Raw genomic sequence first — 24,309 nt, 5'->3', positions numbered from 1 at the left:
CACCCACTTCCTGTCAATCACATTACGATCACCAGAACGAAGAAAAAACCTTGTAATGCCGTGAGTAAAATACCTAACTGCATAGCAAATTTACTTGGCGCAGTCGCACTGCGGACATTGCGCTTGCGCATTAGCGACTAATCGCTCCGTTGCGGAAAAAAAAATAACGAGCGAACAACTCGGAATGACCCCCTTAGTTAACTAGCCCAATGCAGTAGCAGGAAAAGAGACGACAACGGTTAGTAGCCACATACACCACACTCTCACGACAGGAGAAGTGTCAGCGGCTAATGCCATACCAACCCAAAGAAGCTAAGTGCGTCAGGGTGGGCGCCTTGTGGAGCCCAGTGTACCTCGCAGAAAGAGTTTTAACAAAGGTAAGTTCTTACCATAAAACTCGTTTTCTGCTGCAGGGTACACTGTGCTCCACAAGGATAGACATTGGGGATGTCCTAAAGCAGTTCCTTATGGGAGGGGACGCACTGTAGCGGGCACAAGAACCCTGCGTCCAAAGGAAGCATCCTGGGAAGCAGCAGTATCGAAGGCATAGAACCTTATGAACGTGTTCACAGATGACCACGTAGCCGCCTTGCACAATTGTTCAAGGGTAGCACCACAGCGAGCCACCCAAGAAGGTCCCACAGAGTAGAATGGGCCGTAATGTGAGCAGGAGCCGAGAGGCCAGCCCTCACATAAGCATGTGCAATCACCATTCTAATCCATCTGGCCAAAGTTTGCTTGTGAGCAGGCCAGCCCCGTTTGTCAAATCCAAACAGCACAAAGACAGAATCAGATTTCCTAACAGAAGCAGTTCTCTTCACATAGATACGGAGAGCCCGTACCACATCCAAAGACCTCTCTTTGGAAGACAGATCAGGAGAAACAAGTGCCGGAACCACAATCTCCTGGTTAAGGTGGAACGAAGAAACCCCATTAGGTAAGTATCCGGGACGAGTCCTAAGAAACGCCCGGTCACGGTGAAATATCAGATATGGGGAACTACAGGACAAGGCACCCAAACCCGACACTCTTCTAGCTGAGGCAAAAGCCAGCAGAAACACCACCTTAAGGGAAAGCCACTTAAGATCAGCTGAACCAAGAGGTTCAAACGGAGACTCTTGTAACGCCTCCAAAACCACCGACAAGTCCCAAGAAGCCACAGGCGGGACATATGGAGGTTGGATACGCAACACACCCTGAGTAAATGTATGCACATCAGGTAAGGTTGCAATTTTTCTCTGAAACCACACCGACAAGGCAGATATTTGAACCTTGAGGGAGGCCAGACGCAGGCCTAAGTCCAGGCCCTGTTGAAGAAAAGCCAACAACTTGGCTATACTAAACTTGGAAGCGTCATAATCGTTAGATGCGCAACAAACAAAGTAAGAATGCCAGACCCTATAGTAAATCCGAGCCGAAGCCGGTTTCCGGGCCAGCAACATAGTTTGAATGACCGCCTCAGAAAACCCTTTAGCCCTTAAGACGGAAGCTTCAAGAGCCACGCCGTCAAAGACAGCCGGGCTAGGTCCTGGTAGACACAGGAGCCCTGGACGAGGAGGTCTGGGCATTGTGGAAGTAGAACTGGACGCTCTGACGATAGGCCTTGCAGGTCTGAGAACCAGTGCCGTCTGGGCCACGCTGGAGCTATGAGAAGCAGATTTCCTTTTTCTTGCTTGAACTTCCGAATTACCCTGGGCAGGCGTGACACCGGAGGGAACACGTACGGCAGCCGAAACCTCCACGGCACCGCCAGCGCATCCACGAATGCTGCTTGAGGATCCCTTGTCCTTACTCCGAAGACCGGAACCTTGTGATTGTGTCGAGACGCCATCAGATCTACGTCTGGAAGGCCCCACTTTTCCACTAGGAGTTGAAACACTTCTGGATGAAGGCCCCACTCGCCGGCATGTACGTCCTGACGACTGAGAAAGTCCGCTTACCAATTCAGGACTCCCGGAATGAATATTGCCGATATGGCCGTTAGATGGCGTTCCGCCCAATGTAGAATCCGTGAGACTTCCTTCATTGCCAAACGGCTTCGAGTGCCGCCTTGATGATTTATGTAAGCCACTGTGGTGGCGTTGTCCGACTGTACTTGAACAGGACGGTTCTGAATTAAATGCTGGGACAGGTTTAACGCATTGAAGACCGCCCGCAATTCCAGAATGCTGATCGAGAGGAGGGATTCCTCCTTGGTCCACCGACCCTGAAGGGAGTGTTGCTCCAGCACCGTGCCCCAACCTCTTAGACTGGCATCTGTCGTCAACAGGACCCAGTTGGATATCCAGAATGGACGGCCCCTGCACAATTGTCAGTCCTGGAGCCACCAAAGCAGCGACAGACGGACCTCCGGAGTCAATGAATTCATGTGAGACCTGATCCGGTGAGGCAGGCCGTCCCACTTGGCTAGAATCAGCTTCTGGAGGGGGCGAGAATGGAATTGAGCATACTCCACCATGTCGAATGCGGATACCATGAGGCCAAGCACCTGCATCGCCGAATGTATCGACACTTGCGGACGAGAAAGGAAGCAACGAATCCTGTCCTGAAGCTTCAGGACTTTCTCCTGAGACAAGAACAACCGCTGGTTGTGAGTGTCCAATAGCGCTCCCAGGTGCACCATGCTCTGAGCAGGGATCAGGGAGGATTTCTTCCAGTTGATGAGCCACCTGTGGGCTTGTAGAAACTGGACAGTCATATCCAAATGACGCAGGAGAATTTCTGGGGAATTTGCCAGGATTTACAAGTCGTCCAGATACAGTAGTATCCTGACCCCTTGACGGCGGAGTACCACCGTCATCACCTCCATGACTTAGGTGAAGACTCGTAGTTAAACCAAAAGGTAACGCCCAAAACTGGTAATGGACGTTGCCAATCGCAAACCTGAGGTATTGCTGATGCGACTCTGCTACAGGAATATGCAAGTAAGCATCCTGTATGTCCAGGGAGACCATGTAGTCCCCAGGTTCCAAGGCCAGAACTATAGAGCGAAGGGTTTCCATACGGAACTTGGAAATCTTCACAAACCTGTTCAATGCCTTGAGGTTGAGAATGGGCCGGGAGGACCCATTTGGTTTCGGGACTAGAAACAGCGGAGAATAGTACCCCCGGCCCCTCTGCGCAAGAGGCACCTGTACTACGACTCCTGTATCCAGGAGGGTCTGTACCACCGAATGTAGAGTGTTTGCCTTTGTCTGGTCCAACGGGACATCTGTTCGGCAAAATCGATGAGGGGGTTGGTTTTTGAAGGCTATGGCATAACCTTGAGTGACGACTTCCCGTACCCAGGCATCTAAAATGGTCTTCAACCATTCCTGGGTATACCCTAGAAGCCGGCCCAGCCCCGTCATGCGGCAGGCTTATCGTTCTTGGAAGCTAGCTGACGGGCCGCCCAGGCTCTTTTGGGCTTTGGCTTACCAGGTTTGGAAGTGCGGGCCTGCTTGTTGTACGCCTGACCTTTTGCTTTACCTGAAGGACGAAAGGGGCGAAAGGAAGTACCTTTAGCCTTCGACACAGAAGGAGCGGTACTTGGCAGATAGGCAGTTTTGGCATTAGCCAAGTCAGCCACAATCTTATTTAAGTCCTCCCCAAATAGAATATCTCCCTTGAAACGGAGTACCTCCAGGGTTTTTCTAGAGTCCAGATCCACAGACCAGGATCTCAGCCACAATATCCGGCGAGCCAGGACTGACGTAGTAAAGGCCTTGGCTGCTAAGATACCGGCATCAGAAGCCGCTTCTTTAATATAGCGAGAAGCTGTGACAATATATGACAAGCATTGTCTAGCATGGTCAGAACAGATTTCAGCTTCTAACTCCAAGGCCCATGCTTCAATAGCCTCTGCAGCCCATGTTGCTGCAATAGTGGGCCTTTGTGCAGCACCCGTGAGGGTGTAAATCGCTTTCAGACAACCCTCCACACGTTTATCCGTAGGCTCTTTTAGAAACGTGACGGTAGTGAGAGGTAGAGCTGAGGAAACCACCATCCTAGCCATATGTGAGTCTACTGGAGGAGGCGTTTCCCAATTCTTAGACAGCTCTGGTGCGAGGGGATAGCGAGCCAGCATCTTCTTTTGAGGCACAAACTTCGTACCCGGGTTTTCCCAGGGTTCCTGATGTATATCCACTAGGTGGTCAGAGTGAGTCTGATGCTTGAACCTATCTGGTTTCTTAGGAGGGATGGATGGCTCGGGATTATCCGTAATCTGCAGAATCAACTTAATAGCCTCCAAAAGATCAGGAACATCCACATGTGAACTACCCTCCCCATCAGCCGTATCTGAGTCAGAACCTGTGGAGTCAGTGTAAGTGCCGTCTTCATCAGACGAGGTGTCAGTGACAGCAGTGGATTGTGAGGAGACAATAGCTAGTTTAGAGGACCCCTTGGGCTTAGGCGAGCTATGGTCAGACTTTTTAGTAGTCAGGGACTGGTTCAACTTCCTCAATTTAGCAGATAAATTGTCCGCCCACGGCGGGTTAGCTGCAGGGACCACATACGGCTGTACCGGCATAGGGGGTGTTAGTTTATTAACTAGCGTATGTAGAAGCGTGGAAAAAGCGGCCCATGGTGGGTCATTATGTACCCCCATTGCCACAGTCCCACTTGGTGGCAAGGAGCCCCCCAGAACCAGAGCCCCCAGCTGCTATAGTTTCCTCATAAGGGTCTGTAGCTTCAGCAACACTGAATTACTAACAATAATACTGCACCTGACTAGCTTATATATATATATATATATATATATATATATATAGCTATGTAGTCAATAGATATAACACTGCACAGTAAGAACTGGATGATTATCACAGGGTAATTGTATTAGAAAACCCTGACTAAATGCACTCTTTCTTAACTAGCACTGTCTAAAAAGGCAGGTAGAATACTTAAGTGTCATGTAAAGTCACAGCACTGACAACCAGGCGGCTTTACACAGGAGGATTTGCCCAAGCAGTTCCAGGAACAGTGAAGCTGAGAGATAATGGCACCCAGACACTGACAGGGAGTGAGGGAGAGACAGATATGCAGCTCCAGGGCGGGAACATTTGCGGGAAATGACGCCCTGGGGCTGGGGGAGGGGCTTCAGGTCTAAGCCTTATCCAACTGCTGGCAAAACCACCGGGTACTGTGGGCTACTGAAAATGGTTTAGAGAGAAAACCTGACCTGCACCCATGCCCTGGTGATCTAGTGGGATCGCCTGTACTGCCACAGTGTCCACCGCCAGCGCGCGCGGGCCGCCTCCCACTGACCGAGCCGGATCGCGATAAAGACCGGGTCCCGCAAGCGGGACCCACTTACCACCTCCGGAAGCGCGGCCACGTGATCCCGGAGAGCCCCCGTCGTGTGTGCCTGACTGTGAAGAAAACCGGAACCTCCTGCTGTAGTTACCCGGCAACCAGGGCTCGGGAGTGTACAGCGCCGCTGGGGAGAGCTGGAGCTGCAGCAGTGAATGTCTTCTGACATTTACCACCGCTGCTGCCCTTGTAGTCTTCACTTTTTTCTTCAAAAAAAGCTCTTCTTAGGGCTGCCTGGAGCAGCCCCTCTGTTATGTGCCTGCTTACTGCAGCACCAACTACAAAACTGAGCTCCTAAGCAGGGAGGCGGGGTTATAGAGGAGGCGGCGCTATGCATTCTGGGAACAGTCAAAGCTTTTCAGCCAGTTGGTGCCTCGGATCAAGATCCTACTCTACACCCCAATGTCTATCCTTGTGGAGCCCAGTGTACCCTGCAGCAGAAATTGGAATGGTGGATAGGGTCTGATCTTGAGTTGAACACATCTGCAGCCACGGCTGCATGCTAACTACCCTATGGTAATGTGAGTATCCGCTCATCTATGCAGGCATCCTTACTTCTTCATGGTGTAGGCCAGGCAACCCACTGTTTTTCTGCCCACAGCTGTCATCATTGATATATGGACTTACTGTATATCCTAAAAAGTAGTCCTGTCTGAATCCACACACAACAAACAAGCACATAAGTCTACAGGTTCTTGACACTACTATTATATGGATCAATTCCTTGCATTAGCATGGTAGCCACCCAGTTACCCCCCAATTATAGGTCATTTCAAATGGCTTACCGGCTGGGGAAGTATCCACACATGGTGATAAGCATATTTAAAATCAGTGTAGCCAAATCAGTTTCATTTAGGACGGATTGGCTACTTGCCAGCAAACACCATTTCAGTTGGGGTATGACTTGCAGCGGGCGCCAACCATCCATACCCTGGGCCCAGCAGCGTGTTTTGGGACTTAATACTCCCTGATCCCAGAATTCTTGCATCTGCAAAAATAAAGCACTTCAGATTTCTTCATATACACATGTGGTTTTGTATAGTACAACAGAAAACCACTAGAGGTCACTACTTTCGATTAACACAATATAGGAGAACAGTCTGAAGGAGGCTGGGAAACTAAAGCACAATGCATAAGGTTAACAATTTAATGTGCACAGATATTTTTAAAAATCTGTGCACATTAAGTTACTTTGGCACGCCTCTATGGAACAAATGTGAATCGATAAAAATTCATCTCCAGTGTCTTTGCTGATTTGTTGCTATTTTCAAATAAAATAAAATTGAATAAAACCTTTAGAAACTACATTCTAGTAGATGTTTAAAATATTCTACACTCAAAAGTCAATAATATAACTTTGCTTATTGTAGAATATGCAGATCTTACAGTAGCATAGACATTTTTTTTTATAAACCAATATTATCTTGCTTATATGAAGGATTATAATATTTTAAACAGTGTATACTGGAGAAGAGGTAGAGGAATAAAGGAAGGGGTGGGGGACAATGAACTCACCTTCCGCGCCACTGATTTTAATGAGAGCGGATGTGTACACACGTGCCCACGAATAGTAACGGACACACTGTTCTCGGCAAACAAGCTGCATTTACCGTCACTCGTTTGCACTACAACTGTAGCCGTGCTGCAGGGCCATACGGATATGTCCATGAACAACGTTGCTCACAAACATAGCATGTTTACAGTTTTTAACACACAGAAAGTCTTTCCCTTCCAGCGCCTCAGAGCTAGCAGCTTGTCTCACCTACTTGGTGTACACCTGCACCAATTATAGTAACATACTGACCAAAAGGAAAGCTGCGCACAAATACATGATAAAAATAAGATTTTAAACCTACCGGTAAATCTTTTTCTCCTAGTCCGTAGAGGATGCTGGGGACTCCGTAAGGACCATGGGGTATAGACGGGCTCCGCAGGAGACATGGGCACTATAAAGAACTTTAGAATGGGTGTGCACTGGCTCCTCCCTCTATGCCCCTCCTCCAGACCTCAGTTAGAGAAACTGTGCCCAGAGGAGACGGACAGTACGAGGAAAGGATTTTGTTAATCCAAGGGCAAGATTCATACCAGCCCACACCATCCACACCGTATAACCTGGAATATACGTACCAGTCAACAGTATGAAACAAACAGCATCAGTCAGAGACTGATCAAAAGTGTAACATAACCCTTATGTAAGTAATAACTATATACAAGTCTTGCAGAATTTAGTCCGCACTGGGACGGGCGCCCAGCATCCTCTACGGACTAGGAGAAAAAGATTTACCGGTAGGTTTAAAATCTTATATTCTCTTACGTCCTAGAGGATGCTGGGGACTCCGTGAGGACCATGGGGATTATACCAAAGCTCCAGACCGGGCGGGAGAGTGCGGATGATTCTGCAGCACCGATTGAGCAAATAGTAGGTCCTCATCAGCCAGGGTATCAAACTTGTAGAATTTCCACAAGTGTTTGAACCCGACCAAGTCGCTGCTCGGCAAAGCTGTAATGCCGAGACGCCTCGGGCAGCCGCCCAAGAAGAGCCCACCTTCCTAGTGGAATGGGCCTTTACTGAATTTGGTAACGGCAATCCAGCCGTAGAATGAGTCTGCTGAATCGTGTTACAGATCCAGCGAGCAATAGTCTGCTTAGTAGCAGGAGCGCCAACCTTGTTGGCTGCATACAGGACAAACAGAGCCTCTGTTTTCCTAACCCGAGCCGTCCTGGCTACATAAATTTTCAAGGCCTTGACTACATCAAGGGACTTGGAATCCTCCAAGTCCCCCGTAGCCACAGGCACCACAATAGGTTGGTTCATATGAAACGATGAAACCACCTTAGGCAAAAATTGAGGACGAGCCCGCAATTCTGCTCTATCCACATGAAAAATCAGATAGGGGCTTTTCTGAGACAAAGCCGCCAACTCAGACACCCGCCTTGCAGATGCCAAGGCCAACAACATGACCACCTTCCAAGTGAGAAATTTTAATTCAACCGTTTGAAGTGGCTCAAACCAGTGAGATTTCAGGAACTGTAACACCACGTTAAGGTCCCATGGTGCCACTGGAGGCACAAAAGGAGGCTGTATGTGCAGCACTCCCTTTACAAAAGTCTGGACTTCTGGGAGGGAAGCCAATTCCTTCTGAAAGAAAATTGATAGGACCGAAATCTGCACCTTAATGGAGCCTAATTTTAGGCCCATATCCACTCCTCTCTGCAGAAACTAGAGAAAACGGCCCAGATGGAAAACTTCCGCAGGAGCATTCTTGGTTTAACACCAAGATACGTACTTCCTCCAGATACGGTGATAATGCTTCGCAGTCACCTCCTTCCTAGCCCTTATTAGAGTGGAATGACTTCTTCCGGAATGCCCTTCCCAGCTAGGATTCGGCGTTCAACCGCCATGCCGTCAAACGCAGCCGCGGTAAGTCTTGGAACAGACAGGGCCCCTGTTGCAACAGGTCCTCTCTGAGAGGAAGAGGCCACGGATCTTCTGTGAGCATTTCCTGAAGATCCGAATACCAGGCCCTTCGAGGCCAATCTGGAACAATGAGTATTGTCTGCACTCTTTTTCTTCTTATGATTCTCAATATCTTTGAGATGAGTGGAAGAGGAGGGAACACATAGACCGACTGAAACACCCACGGTGTCAACCAGGGCTTCCACTGCTACTGCCTGAGGGTCCCGGGACCTGGCACAATACCTCCGCAGCTTCTTGTTGAGACGTGACGCCATCATGTCTATTTGCGGTAGCCCCCACAGACTTGTTATCTCTGCAAAGACCTCTTGATGAAGTCCCCACTCCCCTGGATGGAGATCGTGTCTGCTGAGGAAATCTGCTTCACAGTTGTCCACTCCCGGAATGAAGACTGCTGTCAATGCGCTTACATGATTTTCTGCCCAGCGAATAATACTGGTGGCTTCCCCCATTGCCACTCTGCTTCTTGTTCCGCCTTGGCGGTTTACATGAGCCACGGCTGTGACGTTGTCTGACTGAATCAGAACCGGGAGGTCGCGAAGAAGATTCTCAGCCTGACGCAGGCCGTTGTATATGGCCCTCAATTCCAGTACGTTGATGTGTAGACAAGCCTCCTGGCTTGACCATAGTCCCTGGAAGTTTCTTCCTTGTGTGACTGCTCCCCATCCTCGGAGGCTCGCGTCCGTGGTCACCAGAACTCAGTCCTGAATGCCGAACCTGCGACCCTCTAGAAGGTGAGCACTCTGCAGCCACCACAGGAGAGACACCCTGGCCCTGGGGGACAGGCTGATCTTTTGATGAATGTGTAGATGGGACCCGGACCACTTGTCCAGAAGGTCCCACTGAAAAGTCCTCGCATGGAACCTGCCGAAGGGAATGGCCTCGTAAGACGCCACCATTTTCCCCAGAACTCGCGTGCAGTGATGGACCGACACACTTTTCGGTTTCAACAGGTCCCTGACCAAGTTCTGGAGTTCCTGGGCTTTTTCCACCGGGAGAAAAACCCTCTTTTGTTCCGTGTCTAGAATCATAACCAAGAAAGTAAACCGGGTCGTTGGAACCAACTGTGACATTGGTAGATTGAGAATCCAGCCGTGTTGCTGCAGCACGCTTAGGGAGAGCGACACGTTTTTCAGCAATTGTTCTCTCGATCTCGCTTTTATCAGGAGATCGTCCAAGTACGGGATAATTGTGACTCCCTGCTTGCGCAGGAGCACCATCATTTCCGCCATTACCTTGGTGAAAATCCTCGGGGCCGTGGAAAGCCCAAACGGCAACGTCTGAAACTGGTAATGACAGTCCTGTACAGCGAATCTCAGGTACGCCTGATGAGGCGGATATATGGGGACATAAAGGTATGCATCCTTTATGTCTAGTGATAACCATAAAATCCCCCCCTTCCAGGCTGGCGATAACCGCCCTGAGCGATTCCATCTTGAAATTGAACCTTTTCAAGTACAAGTTTAGGGATTTTAAATTCAGAATGGGTCTGACCGAGCCATCGGGTTTCGGGACCAAAAACAGGGTTGAATAGTACCCCTTCCCCTGTTGAAGTAGGGGAACCTTGACAACCACTTGTTGATGACACAGTTTTTGAATTGCAGCTAAAACTACCTCCCTTTCTGGGGAAGAAGCTGGTAAGGCCGATTTGAAAAACCGGCGAGGAGGCACGTCTTCGAATTTCAGCTTGTAACTCCTGGGATACAATTTCCATTGCCCAGGGATCCACCTCTGATTGAACCCAGACGTGGCTGAAGAGTCGAAGATGTGCCCCCACCAGGGCGGACTCCCTCAGTGGAGCCCCAGCGTCATGCGGTGGATTTAGTAGAATCCGGGGAGGACTTCTGCTCCTGGGAACTAGCCGGAGCCGGCAGTTTTTTCCCTCTACCTTTACCTCTGGCGAGAAAGGAAGATCCTCGACCTCTTCTGGACTTATGCGACCGAAAGGACTGCATCTGATATTGTGGTGTTTTCTTTTGCTGTGAGGAAACATAAGGTAAAAAAGTAGATTTACCTGCAGTAGCCGTGGAAACCAGGTCCGTGAGACCTTCCTGAAATAAGTCCTCACCCTTGTAAGGCAAAACCTCCATATGCCTCTTTGAGTCGGCATCACCCGTCCATTGGCGGGTCCACAGGGCTCGCCTGGCAGAAATCGCCATGGCGTTGGCTCTTGAACCCAGCAGGCCAACGTCTCTCTGAGCATCTCTCATATATAGGACTGCATCTTTAATGTGACCCAAGGTCAATAAAATGGTATCCCTATCCAGGGTATCAATGTCAGCTGACAAGGTATCAGTCCAAGCTGCTACAGCGCTACAAACCCAAGCCGACGCTATTGCCGGTCTGAGCAGGGCATCCGTATGTGTATAAATTGACTTCAAGGTAGTTTCCTGCCTGCGATCAGCAGGATCCCGGAGGGCTGCTGTATCTGGAGACGGCAGCGCCACCTTTTTGGACAAGCGCGTTAACGCCTTGTCTACTCTGGGCGAGGATTCCCACCGTACCCTATCCTTAGCCGGGAAAGGATACGCCATAAGAATTCTCTTGGGAATCTGCAGTTTCTTGTCTGGAGTTTCCCAAGCTTTTTCAAATAACTCATTCAGCTCATGAGATGGGGGGAAAGTTACCTCAGGTTTCTTTTCTTTAAACAGGTGTACCCTCGTGTCAGGGACAGAGGGGTCATCTGTGATATGCAAAACATCTTTAATTGCAATAATCATATAATGAATACTTTTGGCCACCCTTGGATGTAACCTCGCATCATCGTAGTCCACACTGGAGTCAGATTCCTTGTCGGTATCAGTGTCTGCTACTTGGGACAGTGGGCATTTCTGAGACCCAGAAAGGCCCTGTGACACAGTTAAAGCCATGGATTGACTCCCTGCTTTATCTCTGGACTCTGCTTTGTCCAACCTCTTATGTAATAAAGCCACATTTGCATTCAAAACATTCCACATATCCAACCAGCCAGGTGTCGGCGTTGCCGACGGAGACACCACAATCATCTGCTCCACCTCCTCCCTAGAAGAGCCTTCCGCTTCAGACATGCCGATACACACGTACCGACACCCCCACACACTCAGGGAAATTTCTATCTGGAGACAGTTCCCCAATAAGGCCCTTTGGAGAGACAGAGAGAGAGTATGACAGCACACAACGGACACTGGAAACAATTCCCAGATAAACAGCGCTTTTATATATATATATATGACAATATACACTCACTGCGCCAATTATAAGTGCCCCCCCTCTTTTTGCCCTCTGTCACTGTGTACAGCAGGGGAGAATCCGGGGAGCCAGCGTCTCTGCAGAGTACTGTAGAGAAAATGGCGCTGGTTAGTGCTGTGGTACCAAGCTCCGCCCCCTCAGCAGCGGGCTTCGGTCCCGCTCAAATTTACAAACACTGGCAGGGGATTGTATATCTACTGCCTCCGCAGCCTATATAATATATTAGCCAGTCCTAGTGGTTTATTATTGCTGCCCAGGGTGCCCCCCCCTGTGCCCTGCACCCATCCGTGCCTGCAGTGTGTTGTGTGTGGGAGCAATGGCGCGCAGCGTTACCGCTGCGCGTTACCTCAGAGAAGAACTGAAGTCTTCTGCCGCCTTTGAAGTCTTCTTTCTTCTAATACTCACCCGACTTCTATCTTCCGGCTCTGCGAGGAGGACGGCGGCGCGGCTCCGGGACGAACGGCTAGGGTGAGACCTGCTTTCCGACCCTCTGGAGCTAAAGGTGTCCAGTGGCCTAAGAAGCAGAGCCTATCACTTAAGTAGGTCTGCTTCTCTCTCCTCAGTCCCACGATGCAGGGAGCCTGTTGCCAGCAGTGCTCCCTGAAAATAAAAAACCTAACAAAATTCTTTTTTTCAGAGAAACTCAGGAGAGCTCCCCTGTAATGCACCCAGTCTCCTCTGGGCACAGGATCTAACTAGGGTCTGGAGGAGGGGCATAGAGGGAGGAGCCAGTGCACACCCATTCTAAAGTTCTTTATAGTGCCCATGTCTGCTGCGGAGCCCGTCTATACCCCATGGTCCTTACGGAGTCCCCAGCATCCTCTAGGACGTAAGAGAAAGTACACATCAAAGAGTATACTCCCAGCTCCTGCAGTGTGGTCGCTTTAGGGGCATATATTTGTGGGTCCCCCACCACCCAACTGCTTCTAGTGCCCCTCGTCAACTACCAACACCCCTATCCCTCACTTGCTGACATTTGGAGGCTCGGACGACATCCCTTCCGCTGAGGCCTATACCTGGGGTGAAGCCACGACTTCAATTTCTGGATCTTCCTTGGGCGTACACAGCTGCTGCACGCCCGGTGGACCTCTGCCCTCCTCACTGACAGTCCGGCGCTCTGGCACGCGACGACCCGTGCTTCCACGTCTCCCTGTCCACGGACTGTGCCTTGACCCCCCGCGAACCCCACCCGCCATCTTGGCTGCAGCGAGCGCTGCCTTCTTACCGGAGCCGGCCTGCGGGAATCTCCGGCCCCCCTGCCCCACTTCCACCTCCGTTGAGTGGTGCTGTGGTGGGAGAACGAGCGCAGGGCTTGGAGGGCGTGCTCTCGGAGCCCCTGTCAGCTGAAGTGCAGCGGTGCGCAGACATCAGTGCCGCTCCTGCTGCTACGTGTGAACTCAGGAGGTACACTGCAGGCACTGGAGCTGTGGCGGCTCTCAGTGACCTGTTTCCCTCCTGTGCTGAAGATTTCCTTAGAGGTAGAAGGGCATACACCTGCAAATGATAATATTGCATGCCAGCCTTATATATATAGCAGCTCTTTTGATTAGACTCCCTGGCTGATGCTGTTCTCAAAAGAGCTGCCAGAGGTTTCCTATAGCTGCCACCTGTATTTTACTTTTCTCATTGCCTTGATTGTCCCAGGGTTCCTGAAAGACTATAAGTGGTGTATACTATACTGACCCTTACTAGTTTCTGTGTGTCTCATCAAGATTGATCTACAGCTCTCCATGAGGAATTAATCGTGCCTGACTTTTCCTTCAGCAGTGCCTTACTTCAGTTTATTGGAACTATTCCTCTCCTGGATACGTTTCACCGCTCCGTCATGGTGACGTGACTTTCTTTCGGAGCCCTCTCCCACTGCCGACTCTGCTCTTCATTCCCGCCTGAAGAGGGGGATCACTCAGCTCAACAACACAGGGCCGGCTGTCTTCCTGTGCCGTAGCTGCCTCCTGCTCTTTGCTCCGGAAAGACAGATGCGGCTTTCTGCGACAACAATGTCCGCCTCTCTACGATGTGATGTCTGAGCTTTAACCTACAATGGCTTAGCCGGGCCACGCTGAGGGTAACACGTGATATGTCGCCTGTAGGTCACTATTCAGCTCGAAGATAATTCTTTCTGACTACGCTTAAAATCGTGCCTCATGCCGAGAAGACGTTCCTCCAAGAAATTGACAAACACTCCAGCCAACTCATCCCAAGCTACAGCTTTTCATACACTATTTAGACCACCAGTGTCCGATTCTACCTCGTCAACCCCTTCATCGCCCTCTTTCCTCTCCAGTGCCATGGAAGACAATGCGGCTGCGGGACCCCCTGCTCATATTCCACCGTCTACACCTATAGTGAATTCCTCAGATTTATCTGCCATACTCTCCAAATTGCGGTCTCTCCCAACCCGCCACAATCTGCAACAGGACCTCCAGTCCATGGAACAACGGATACAGGATTCCATCCAAGCCCGTATCTCTTCCATTCAGTCTGATGTCGCCCATGTCGCAGACAGAGTGGTGACATTGGAAGATTGTTCCGAGAGGACAGATTCTAAGGTATCTGATCTCATCTCTCGCCAATCACGCTCTCTGATAGCCATGGGCCACAGGCTCGATGGTATTGACAACAGGAGGCGCAGGAATAATTTGCGAATACAGGGACTGCCTAAAGACGTCGCTCCCCAAAACATTGAACCTGCTCTGACCAAAATATTTAATTAACTCCTGGGTGCGGACTCCGACTACCAGATGGTGTTTGACAGGGCGCATCGGGCCTTGCGTCCTAGATGGGCCCCAACGGAAAGACCACACGACGTTATCTGCAGACGCCACTATTTCCAGAAAAAGGAGGAGATCCTTAAAGCAGCCAGACGTGCTCCGGACATTGCTTTTGATGGCCATAGAATACACATTTTTCCGGACCTCTCGTGGTCTACCCTGCAACAGAGGCGTCTTCTCCGCCCCCTCACAGACGAACTCAAAAAACGTAACATCAAATTTCGCTGGGGATTCCCCTTATCCATTCAAGTGACCTATAAAGGGGCCCTTCTTATCTTACAGGAATTTGAAGATGTTAAGGAATTTTGTTCAACCTTAGACATCCCTACCCCAATTCTTCCTAATTGACTGGACCCGTTTGAACTTTCAATGTCACTTCCGCCTCGTGCGGAACAGTGGCAGAAAGTCCGTAACACTAGGAGGCGACGACGAGCTGACACATCCGAGGAGTCTGAAGCCGTCACGGCTGCCACAGGTGACGCTGATAACACAGGATGATAATTGCGGACTGGACTCCAAGTTCAATCTCTACGGACACGTGAATATTTTACATATTTAGTATGTTTTTGATATTTTTTTTTCTTTTTGTTGTGTCCTTCAACTAAGGGTTAAATAGTCCACTGTCTGTGATTGTTTAGGCAATTGATTGCTCCTCGTGGCTGCTTGAATACTGCCACTTCTTATCGGGTCATGTTCTTTGTTCTTGTTTTTTGGTTTTAAGATGTGTCATTATATACTAGATTAATATTGCCTGTTAAGCCATTTTGCCTTTGGCTTTCAGTACTCTACTTGATCTCGTAGTCTTTTGATCCAGTTTTTTTTTCTTCCTTCGAATTGCTTATCTGCTGAATACTTTTATTTTATATTTCCATGCTCTATAATGGTGATGTATCCCAGTTCCCCTCTGACCCCCCTTGCTCTGCTGTATATTTTTAGATCATGGACCATTTATAGTTTCCCATGACTAATGATGCAGAGTACTGCTGTTCTACTAACAGTAATTTTTCTTGTTTTTCATTGTCTACGTCTTTTCCCCCTGTCTTTCCTCCTGTGCTCTCCTTCCTCCCGTCCCCCACTTGGATGAGGTGTAATAGGTGGTTATCCTCTCAGCGAGGTCAAAAAGGTGATACGGGGTTGTGGCAGCATTGGGATTCCCTGGTAACCTACCAATATTGCTAACTTGAAGTTAATATTGTTTAATGTGAAGGGCCTTAACATCCCTGAGAAGAGATCCCGGCTTCTACACTCCCTACATATCGATAAAGCGGACGTGGTGTTCCACCAGGACACACACTTTAAAAGAGGTGCCTCTCCGAAGCTGCACTCACGTCATTTCCCACAGGGATATTATAATGACTTCTCGGGAGCTAAGGCCAAAGGAGTTGCAATTTTATTTGCCAAACATGTTAGATTGAGTGACGTATCGGAGGTTCCTATTGGGGGATGGGAGGGGCCTGCTGGTGAAAGCTACTGTTGCCAACCAAATTTTTACATTTGTTAACTTTTATCTCCCCAATCAGGGTCAACTCCGTTTTATGAGGGAGGCTTTGGAATTGATAGAGCAAAATCTGGAAGGGGTGTTGGTGGCAGGAGGGGACCTTAATTGGGCTTTGGAGCCTCCTATAGATACCTCAACTGGTGCACCCAGATCTTCTTAAAAGGATATCACACGCTTTAAAACAATTCTTCATGATTTTCAACTCTCAGACGCTTGGTGACTGCTCCACCCTAAAGATAGGGACTACACATTTTACTCTTACCCGCATAATTGCTATACCCGTATAAATTATCTCTGTGTGGACCACAAATCTCTAGATTTTCTTGTGGATGCCACAATAGGACAAATAGTTGGCTCTGATCATGCCCCCATTACTCTTATTCTATCTTTACACCACCCTCCCCCGCGCCAAAGGCAATGGCGCTTTAATGAGCAATTTCTCCGAGACACAGACTGTCGGGCCCAAATAGAAAACACTATTAAGGACTACATTGCTCTTAATCTGACTGACTAGGTCTCCTCAGTGACGGTATGGGAAGCCCATAAATGCGTGATTAGAGGTAAATGCATCCAACTGGGTTCCCACCTAAAAAAAAAACAAAAACTGAATGCCGTGATGCCCTACTTGCTAAAATACTTGCTGGAACTCGCACATAAATCTACGCTAACTTCTGATGTGTTGGCAGAGTTACAAGAGGCACGGTCGTCCCTAAATAGTTTACTGAATGAGGGCACCTGCAGAGCGTTTAGCTGCTGCCGACATAAATTCCATAGGTGGGGTAATAAGCCTGGGAAGCTTCTTGCCCGTGCCTTACGGGCTCAAAGATCCCTAACTTATCTTAAGGAGATTAAGGACTCCTCTGGTGTGCCTCGTGCCTCTGATAATAAGATGGCTGAGATCTTTCATGAATATTATACTGATCTCTATAATTTGACATCGCTGCGCTCCCATGGTGAGCAGTCTGTACATGAGAAGGCAGTAGAGGACTTCCTAGAAGAGATCAAATTCCCGTCACTCTCCGCAGATTTTACTTCAGCCTTTGCAGACCCCTTTACAGATAGTGAACTCATGACCGCCCCGAAGTCCTCCCCAACTTGTAAAAGTCCGGGCCCCGATGGCTTCCCCATATCTTATTACAAAATGTTTCAAGATAAACTTCTCACTCTTTTGCTCTGTGCTTGCAACTCAGTCTCTCCACAGGCCCCTTTCTCGAATCAGTCCTTAGGAGCACACATCACAGTCATACCTAAAGATGGCAAAGATCCATGATTGCCATCCAGTTACAGGCCAATCTCCCTCCTTAACGTAGATGTTAAATTATATGCCAAGCTCATAGCGAACCGCCTGAGTTTATTACTGCCAGAGGTGATTCACCCTGACCAGGTTGTTTTGTTCGGGGTAGGGAAGCAAGGGACAACACCATAAGGGTGATTGACCCGATAGCCCATGCAAGATCAGCTAAAACTCCTATGATGCTTCTTTCCATAGAAAGCTTTCAACCGCATAGACTGGGTCTTTATGGAAGCGACACAGACGACTGGGCCTGGGAGATGTGTTCTTGCAAAAAATCCTTGCGCTATATCGGGCTCCCTCAGCACAGGTGCAGGTAAACGGACTACTTTCTGGCCCAATAACCACTTCTAATGGGACCAGACAGGGATGCCCATTGTCACCATTGATATTTGTTGTCTGCATGGAGGCTCTGGCTAGAGACATTAGACAGAACCCTGATATCACTGGACTGAAAATGAACATAGACTTGCATTGTTTGCATATGACCTCTTGGCGGTCGCTACAAACCCTGCTGTATCATTACCTAATCTTATGAAAGAATTTTCACGTTTTGGAGCATTATCTAATTTTAAGATTAATTATACTAAATCAATAGCTCTTAATGTCTCACTCTCTACTGAATTAGTCTCGTCCCTGAGGGCTGCGTTTCCCTTCACCTGGCATCCCACTCACATTAAATATTTAGGCATTCTAATCCCCCTCCTCTCTATCTACTACAGTCACTTTAAATCATCTCCCTTTATTGCAGAAACTGCGTGGGGAAATGACCCAGTGGCTAAAGCAGAAATTCTCCTGGTTAGGCCGTATGAGTATTGTGAAAATGAATATACTACCGAGGTTGCTATACCTTTTCCAGACTATCCCCTTGAAGCTCCCCCATCAGTTTCTGGTAGACACACATAAGGCAATTAGCCGATTTGTTTGCGGTGGCAGGAAACCTAGGTTCAAACATTGCTACTTGTTTTATAGGAGAGCCAACAGTTACCCATGATATCTGCATATTATCAGGCCACGATTTTGCATAGGATCCTAGACTGGTCACGGCCTGGCACCAGCTCCAAACAGTGGGTAGACTTGGAGAAATGGTCCTCGGGTCTACATTTGCAGGCAGCACCCTGGCTTAGGACCATTAGCCGCTCCACTCATTTGACGGTTGGACCCACTTTGGCTCTCTGGAGAGTGCTACATTATAAATTGGGTCTTTCTTCGTCAAATTCTCTGCTTCTCCCATTTCTTAACAACCCATCGTTTGTGCCGGGTACTGGGGGAGGCGTGGCCACCAGATGGAAGCTGGCGGGCTTGACTAGGATATCCCATTTGCTCTAAGGGGGAAAGGTTAAATCTTCTAATGAACTCAGGGAGGGCACCGACATTCCTGCAACTGACTTTTGGTTCTATCTCCAGACCCGTCACTTTAATTTGTCACAAAGGACAGCTGCTGCATTAACAGGTGACATCACATCTTTTGAAACAATGTGTTCCCAATCTTCCGAACCCACTCATGTTATTCTCAGGTATATATAAGATATTATTGCATGGTCATTTCACGGGAGATCCCACTTTTTGTACAAAGTGGGATACTGATCTTATACCTCGAGGGATACATATTAATTGGAATAAACATTGTGAATTTATGTTGCGGTGCTCTACAAGTTTGGAGGTGATAGAAACACAATATAAACTGCTTACTAGGTGGTATCGATGTCCCTCCCTTTTGCATAAGTTCTTTCCTTAGGTGTCCTCCTTATGATGGAGGTGTGGCAGGGAACGAGGCACCCTCATTCATATACGTTGGGACTGCCCTCTAATTGCTGCCTTTTGGGACGTAGTTATTCAAATTTCCTCCAAAATCCTGGGGTTTCAGGCTCCTACTGAGCTTGACTTCTGGCTACTCTCCCATACTACAATACCACTAGAAAAATATAAACACTCCCTTCTCAAGCATCTTAATAACGCAGCGAGAGCTGTAACACCGGTTCACTGGAAGTCTCCAAGCCCCCCCAGGTTATGGGAATGGTTCCAGAGGATAGAATTTTATAGAACCATGGAGGATATTTACCATTCAGTACTGGAAAAACACTCTGATTATGTTGCTACGTGGTCCTCTTGGCTGGTTTTTAAGTCTACCTCCACCTACAAAGACCAGATCCCGCTAGACTCACCATGATACTGATTACCTCTGTAGTCCACTTCACTGAATAAGAAACCACACTTGTACTAGATGCGATTGGTTAGCTCACTCATTCCCCCCCCCCCCCCGACTCTACCCTTTGTCTTGTCTTCTTCTTTGCAATATTAGTTGTGATTTCAATGTATTTTGTCATATTTCTTTTTGTTTTCTATACACACTGAATACACTATTGCTGATCCTCTGATATATAATGAAAAATTTGCGACTTCCTAGACGGATCAATTATATATATTATTTTTTCATTTTCTGTTTGTATTGTTGACGTTATATTGATGCTTTGTAATATGTTGGTCTATTGATTTACGTGTTCATACGATATTGACCTATTTGTAACGTTTCTATTTCTTTTGAAAATCCGAAATAAAGAATATATGAAAAAAAAAAAAAAGACAGTGCGGTCTGTACCCTTTTTTGGGTGAGGGCTGTGCGCTACAGCTGAGAAGTCCTGGGATATCTCAGCGCGCTGTTCCGGTAATAGCCTCAGACTTGGGAATAGGAGGCGTTCTCTCCACGTTCTGTCCGGTCACTGCAGCATCAACGCATTTCAGAGGTCTACCTCAAGATATCTTTTTTAACGTTTTAATGCTCTACTCTTTGAGGAGTACTTATATTATGTATTTGTGAATAAATTCCGTTACTGGAATTTTTGCAAATTTGCTTCATTCACATGATATCTGTCGGTGTTTGCTGGTACGGTCAGTGGAGCAGAATTATTTAAAGCTGTGACGTGGAAGTTGAATGACTAAAGATACCTTTCAGTGAACGTCACAAGTGGCTTTAAAGTAAGTGTCACTCCATGAGAAAAGGAGTTAAGAGATTGTTGCACCTTCTATAATCTGCTAGCCGGACATAAGTGTTTGACATCTTGAACTCTCCGTTCATTGAAGGTTTCAAAGTTTGTTTTAATAACCATATACTTTGGAGCTCAGCGCTGTGTGCATGGCATGTGTACACACCTGCCGATAAACTACATTGTTTGTTGCTAGAACAAATTACATACCTTTCTAGTACGTAGCAAGCAACATTCAGTTTGGCAGGTACAATTTAAAGCCTACCTCAACAAAGCTAAAAGGACCACGTCTTTCTTTATCAGCATTGCCAAAATACCATTCTTTCTCACTCTCTCTCTTCATATCTGGAGCTGCTTCAATAACATTGCTCTAGAAAAATGACAGCAGAAATAATGAAACATTGCCTATATCACAACATAATACAGCAAGTTTTTATCACAATTAATAATGCCTATATCTATGTACACATTAGTAATATACTGTAAATCTCGAGCACAATGTCAATGACTTATATAACTTCTTATTAACTACAACTGCAAGAAAATCATTATTAACCTATTCATGTTTTTATTTGTGATTTCGTTAGTATGACAATATCCTCGGAGCGTGCGGCTTCTCAGCCATTGTAGACAGACATAGGTTCTTGAACAGTTATACCCCTTTCACACATGAATCGAAAACTCAGGTTTTTATTTAGTGTGAATACGAAGTTCCGGGTCCCCGACCCTGCTCTTTACCAGGTTCCGGCTGAGACCCGGGAATTTGCCAGCCTGATAGACCCAGCAATTAACCAGGTCATATATCTAAAGGGGTATTAGAGTGCTTTGTAATGTATCAACATTGGTGGGCATTTCCCCACTTACTGCATATCTGAAGCCTTATAATCGCTTACTGAGACCAGAACAAGCTTTTGCAATACACATCTCCTGGAGGTGCAAGGTCACATCTCCATTTACTACCACCTACAGTATGTCTTTCCCCGGAGCAGAAATGCCAAACCATAGGGCCACAAATGAAACACAAAGAGATGACTGAGCATTCTCTGTGTAGAGGTCACTTGCTAAATGACAGCAAGAGGTGTATAGGTACCGAGCTATTTCAGAGAGTTTTGAAGACTTTTCCGGCTGCTGCCTAAGTGACTAAAGGTGGGTAAACGGAATGAATATAGCTACGATGTGTGCTTGTTTCCCGATCAATCGGAATGACATATCATGCACATCATTCCATGTGTATGAACCATACCTGCCGGTCACTGGCGACAGCCTCAGATCTTTAGAACATGCAAGAAGATCTGGGGCTGTCATTAGCGATGCCATGCTGCTGAATGCAGCATGGCCCCTGCTCCCCCCGCGCCGTCATTCATCGCTGCCGGCATCGGCAAGTGTGTATGCACTTGCCGATGCTGGCCCCCCGCCGGGAACGATGTGTCATTCAGTTACACATCGTGCCGTGTATACCGACCCTTACGGTTTCTCTAGCTGCAGAAAGTTTTATTTTCCTTATCTATCCTATACTTCAACACTATAGTAGCACCAAGAGTTTATGTTCCTGGCTAAGATGTTGGACTGATCTGTGAAGTTGCTCAAAGTTCATGATTTTGGTATTTACATTAATGTTTTTGTGTGTGTGTATATATATATATATATATATATATATTTATTGTGACAAGAACACTGGGATAGTGTTTAAGGGCAGGTATGTTTGTCCCAGGTTCTTGTCTTACATGTATTAGAAAAATGAAAACTTCTAGGAATATGTTTTGTTTTGTTAGAACCTTTTCAGTTTGTTGGAAAAGCTGGGTAAGGGCCCTGAAAGAGAGATGGGGCAAATCCAGACATTGGGCCCAGGTCGGGTCTTTGGCCTCACAGAAGGCTAATCAGGCTTTCAGCTGTGTAAGAGTGTTATAGAGCTGCTGGCCTGATTAGGGTGTGCAGACTGCCTGGGAAGACTGCAGGATCTCTGTGAGAGAAACACGCTTCCTGATACAAGTGAGCTATACAGTGTACTGGAGAACTCTTTTTTTTATTTAGTGATAGTTAGGAACATCTTGTGTTTAGTTAGTGCCGGACAGGCAAGGTATTTTCTTTTGCTGTTTGTTTTATTTTCTGTATAATAAAACTGGCTGGAGCCAGTTGTACCGGAAACTGGAGTTGTGTGGTTCCTCAGCTGCTGCAGGCTGCCATTTATCCCAGGAAACGGCACCTTGTACCCCTTACAGTGTTACAACTTGGTGGAGAATGCGAGCACTCCGTTCTGCGCATAAGTGAAAGCAGCAGCTTTGTGAGGCCTGCAGAAAACGGTGGTTTATGCAGATACAGCCCAGTGTGAAGTTACTGAAACTCGCCCTGAGGATTTGATATATGTCCTGGGTGAAAGCGGCTACAAAGCCGCCTGAAAAGTCTGTCGACATGGAGGAACTGCTCAAAGCCTTGCTGCAAGCTACAGCGGCTCAGCAGGAGGCCAACAGACAGCAGCAGGTGGCAAAGGAGGAAAATTGGAGACTACAGCGAGAGGCCGTAACAGAAGTGATGCAGAGCCTTGCAGCCCGGATTGGAGATATGGCCGTCAGTGCTCCGACCAGCTCTAGTTCTATACGGGCCAGTCACTTCCTGCAGAAAATGACAGAGGCTGATGATGTGGAGGCCTACCTGACCACGTTTGAAAGGACTGCCGAGCGTGAGAACTGGCCGAAAGCACAGTGGGCCAGTCTGCTGGCACCTTTTCTGTCAGGTGAGCCCCAAAAAGCGTACTTTGATTTAAGCCCTGCTGAGGCTCGGGACTATGATAAACTAAAGACTGAGATCCTGACCCGCCTGGGTGTCACGCTGTCAGTACGAGCACAACGGGTGCACCGTTGGGTGTACGCCATGGAGAAGCCTCCTCGCTCCCAGATGCACGACCTTATTCAGCTATCAAAAAAATGGTTACAGCCAGAGACATTAACTGGTCCCCAGATGGTTGAAAGAGTCGTCATGGACCGCTACTTGATCTTTGCCCATGGTCCTGCGCAAGTGGGTGAGCCATGGGAACCCGGGTACTGCTGACCAGTTAGTGGACATGGTAGAGAGGTATTTGGCAGCAGAGGAACTACTGATGACCACCCAGCAACCCATAGATCCTCGACAGCGCCCTTCAGTAAAGACTGGTAAGACTGTTCCGTGGGAAAACGTTGCTGGGCGGTTAAGAGAACGCAAGGCTGGAGAGACTGTAAATACTGGCCCTGGAAACAGGCCAATGGGGCTAGAACGGTCTATGCTGCCCAAACGGGTTGATAATCGTGTGATTAAATGTTTTAGGTGTGGTATGCCAGGTCATGTTATTGCCAATTGCCCAGTCACGCAAGAACCCATGCAATGTGATGCTGCCTTTGAATGTCGCAGAATGTCTTTCTTTGCTAGGTTAGCCTGTACTGTGGTACCTTCACCTGAGCTGGAAAAACAAATGTGTGATGTGTTCTTAGAGGGTAACCGGGTAGAGGCCTTGCTAGATTCAGGAAGTTTAGTAACCCTCGTGAAAGCTGGGTTAGTGACCCCTTAAAAAGGTCCAGCAAATACCTATTGGGGTAACTCGCATACATGGGGATACCCAACATTATGTCACTGCTGAAGTGAATATAGAAACTTGTTGTGGGTCAGCAATTGTTAAACTAGGACTAGTCCCCACCTTGGTGCATGAGGCCATAATAGGGAGGGATTTTCCTCATTTTTGGAAACTGTGGGAATCACGGTTATCAACAGATGTGAGAAGTAAAGAGCCAGTTGATAATACCGGT

The 24,309-nt window shown here is 47.9% G+C and overlaps 1 protein-coding gene across 8 annotated transcripts in view; it reads right to left on the bottom strand.

Moving 5' to 3' along the window:
• The window catches only part of DNAJC13 (DnaJ heat shock protein family (Hsp40) member C13), a 554,470-nt gene that overhangs the window by 157,744 nt on the left and 372,417 nt on the right, over positions 1-24,309 (bottom strand). For all 8 annotated transcript variants that reach the window (XR_010177689.1, XM_063922373.1, XM_063922368.1 and 5 more), the window contains 2 exons: positions 20,802-20,906; positions 6,075-6,277 (listed from right to left, as the gene is read on the bottom strand). Coding sequence is in view for 7 of the 8 variants with exons in the window: in XM_063922373.1 (XP_063778443.1) it covers positions 6,075-6,277; positions 20,802-20,906 (308 nt within the window). In the remaining variant the exon portion in view is untranslated. The remainder of the gene's footprint in view (positions 1-6,074; positions 6,278-20,801; positions 20,907-24,309) is intronic.

Source organism: Pseudophryne corroboree, chromosome 5, assembly GCF_028390025.1.
Source record: "Pseudophryne corroboree isolate aPseCor3 chromosome 5, aPseCor3.hap2, whole genome shotgun sequence".
NCBI classification, from domain to species: domain Eukaryota; kingdom Metazoa; phylum Chordata; class Amphibia; order Anura; family Myobatrachidae; genus Pseudophryne; species Pseudophryne corroboree.
This window is presented reverse-complemented; position numbering and strand designations above follow the sequence as displayed.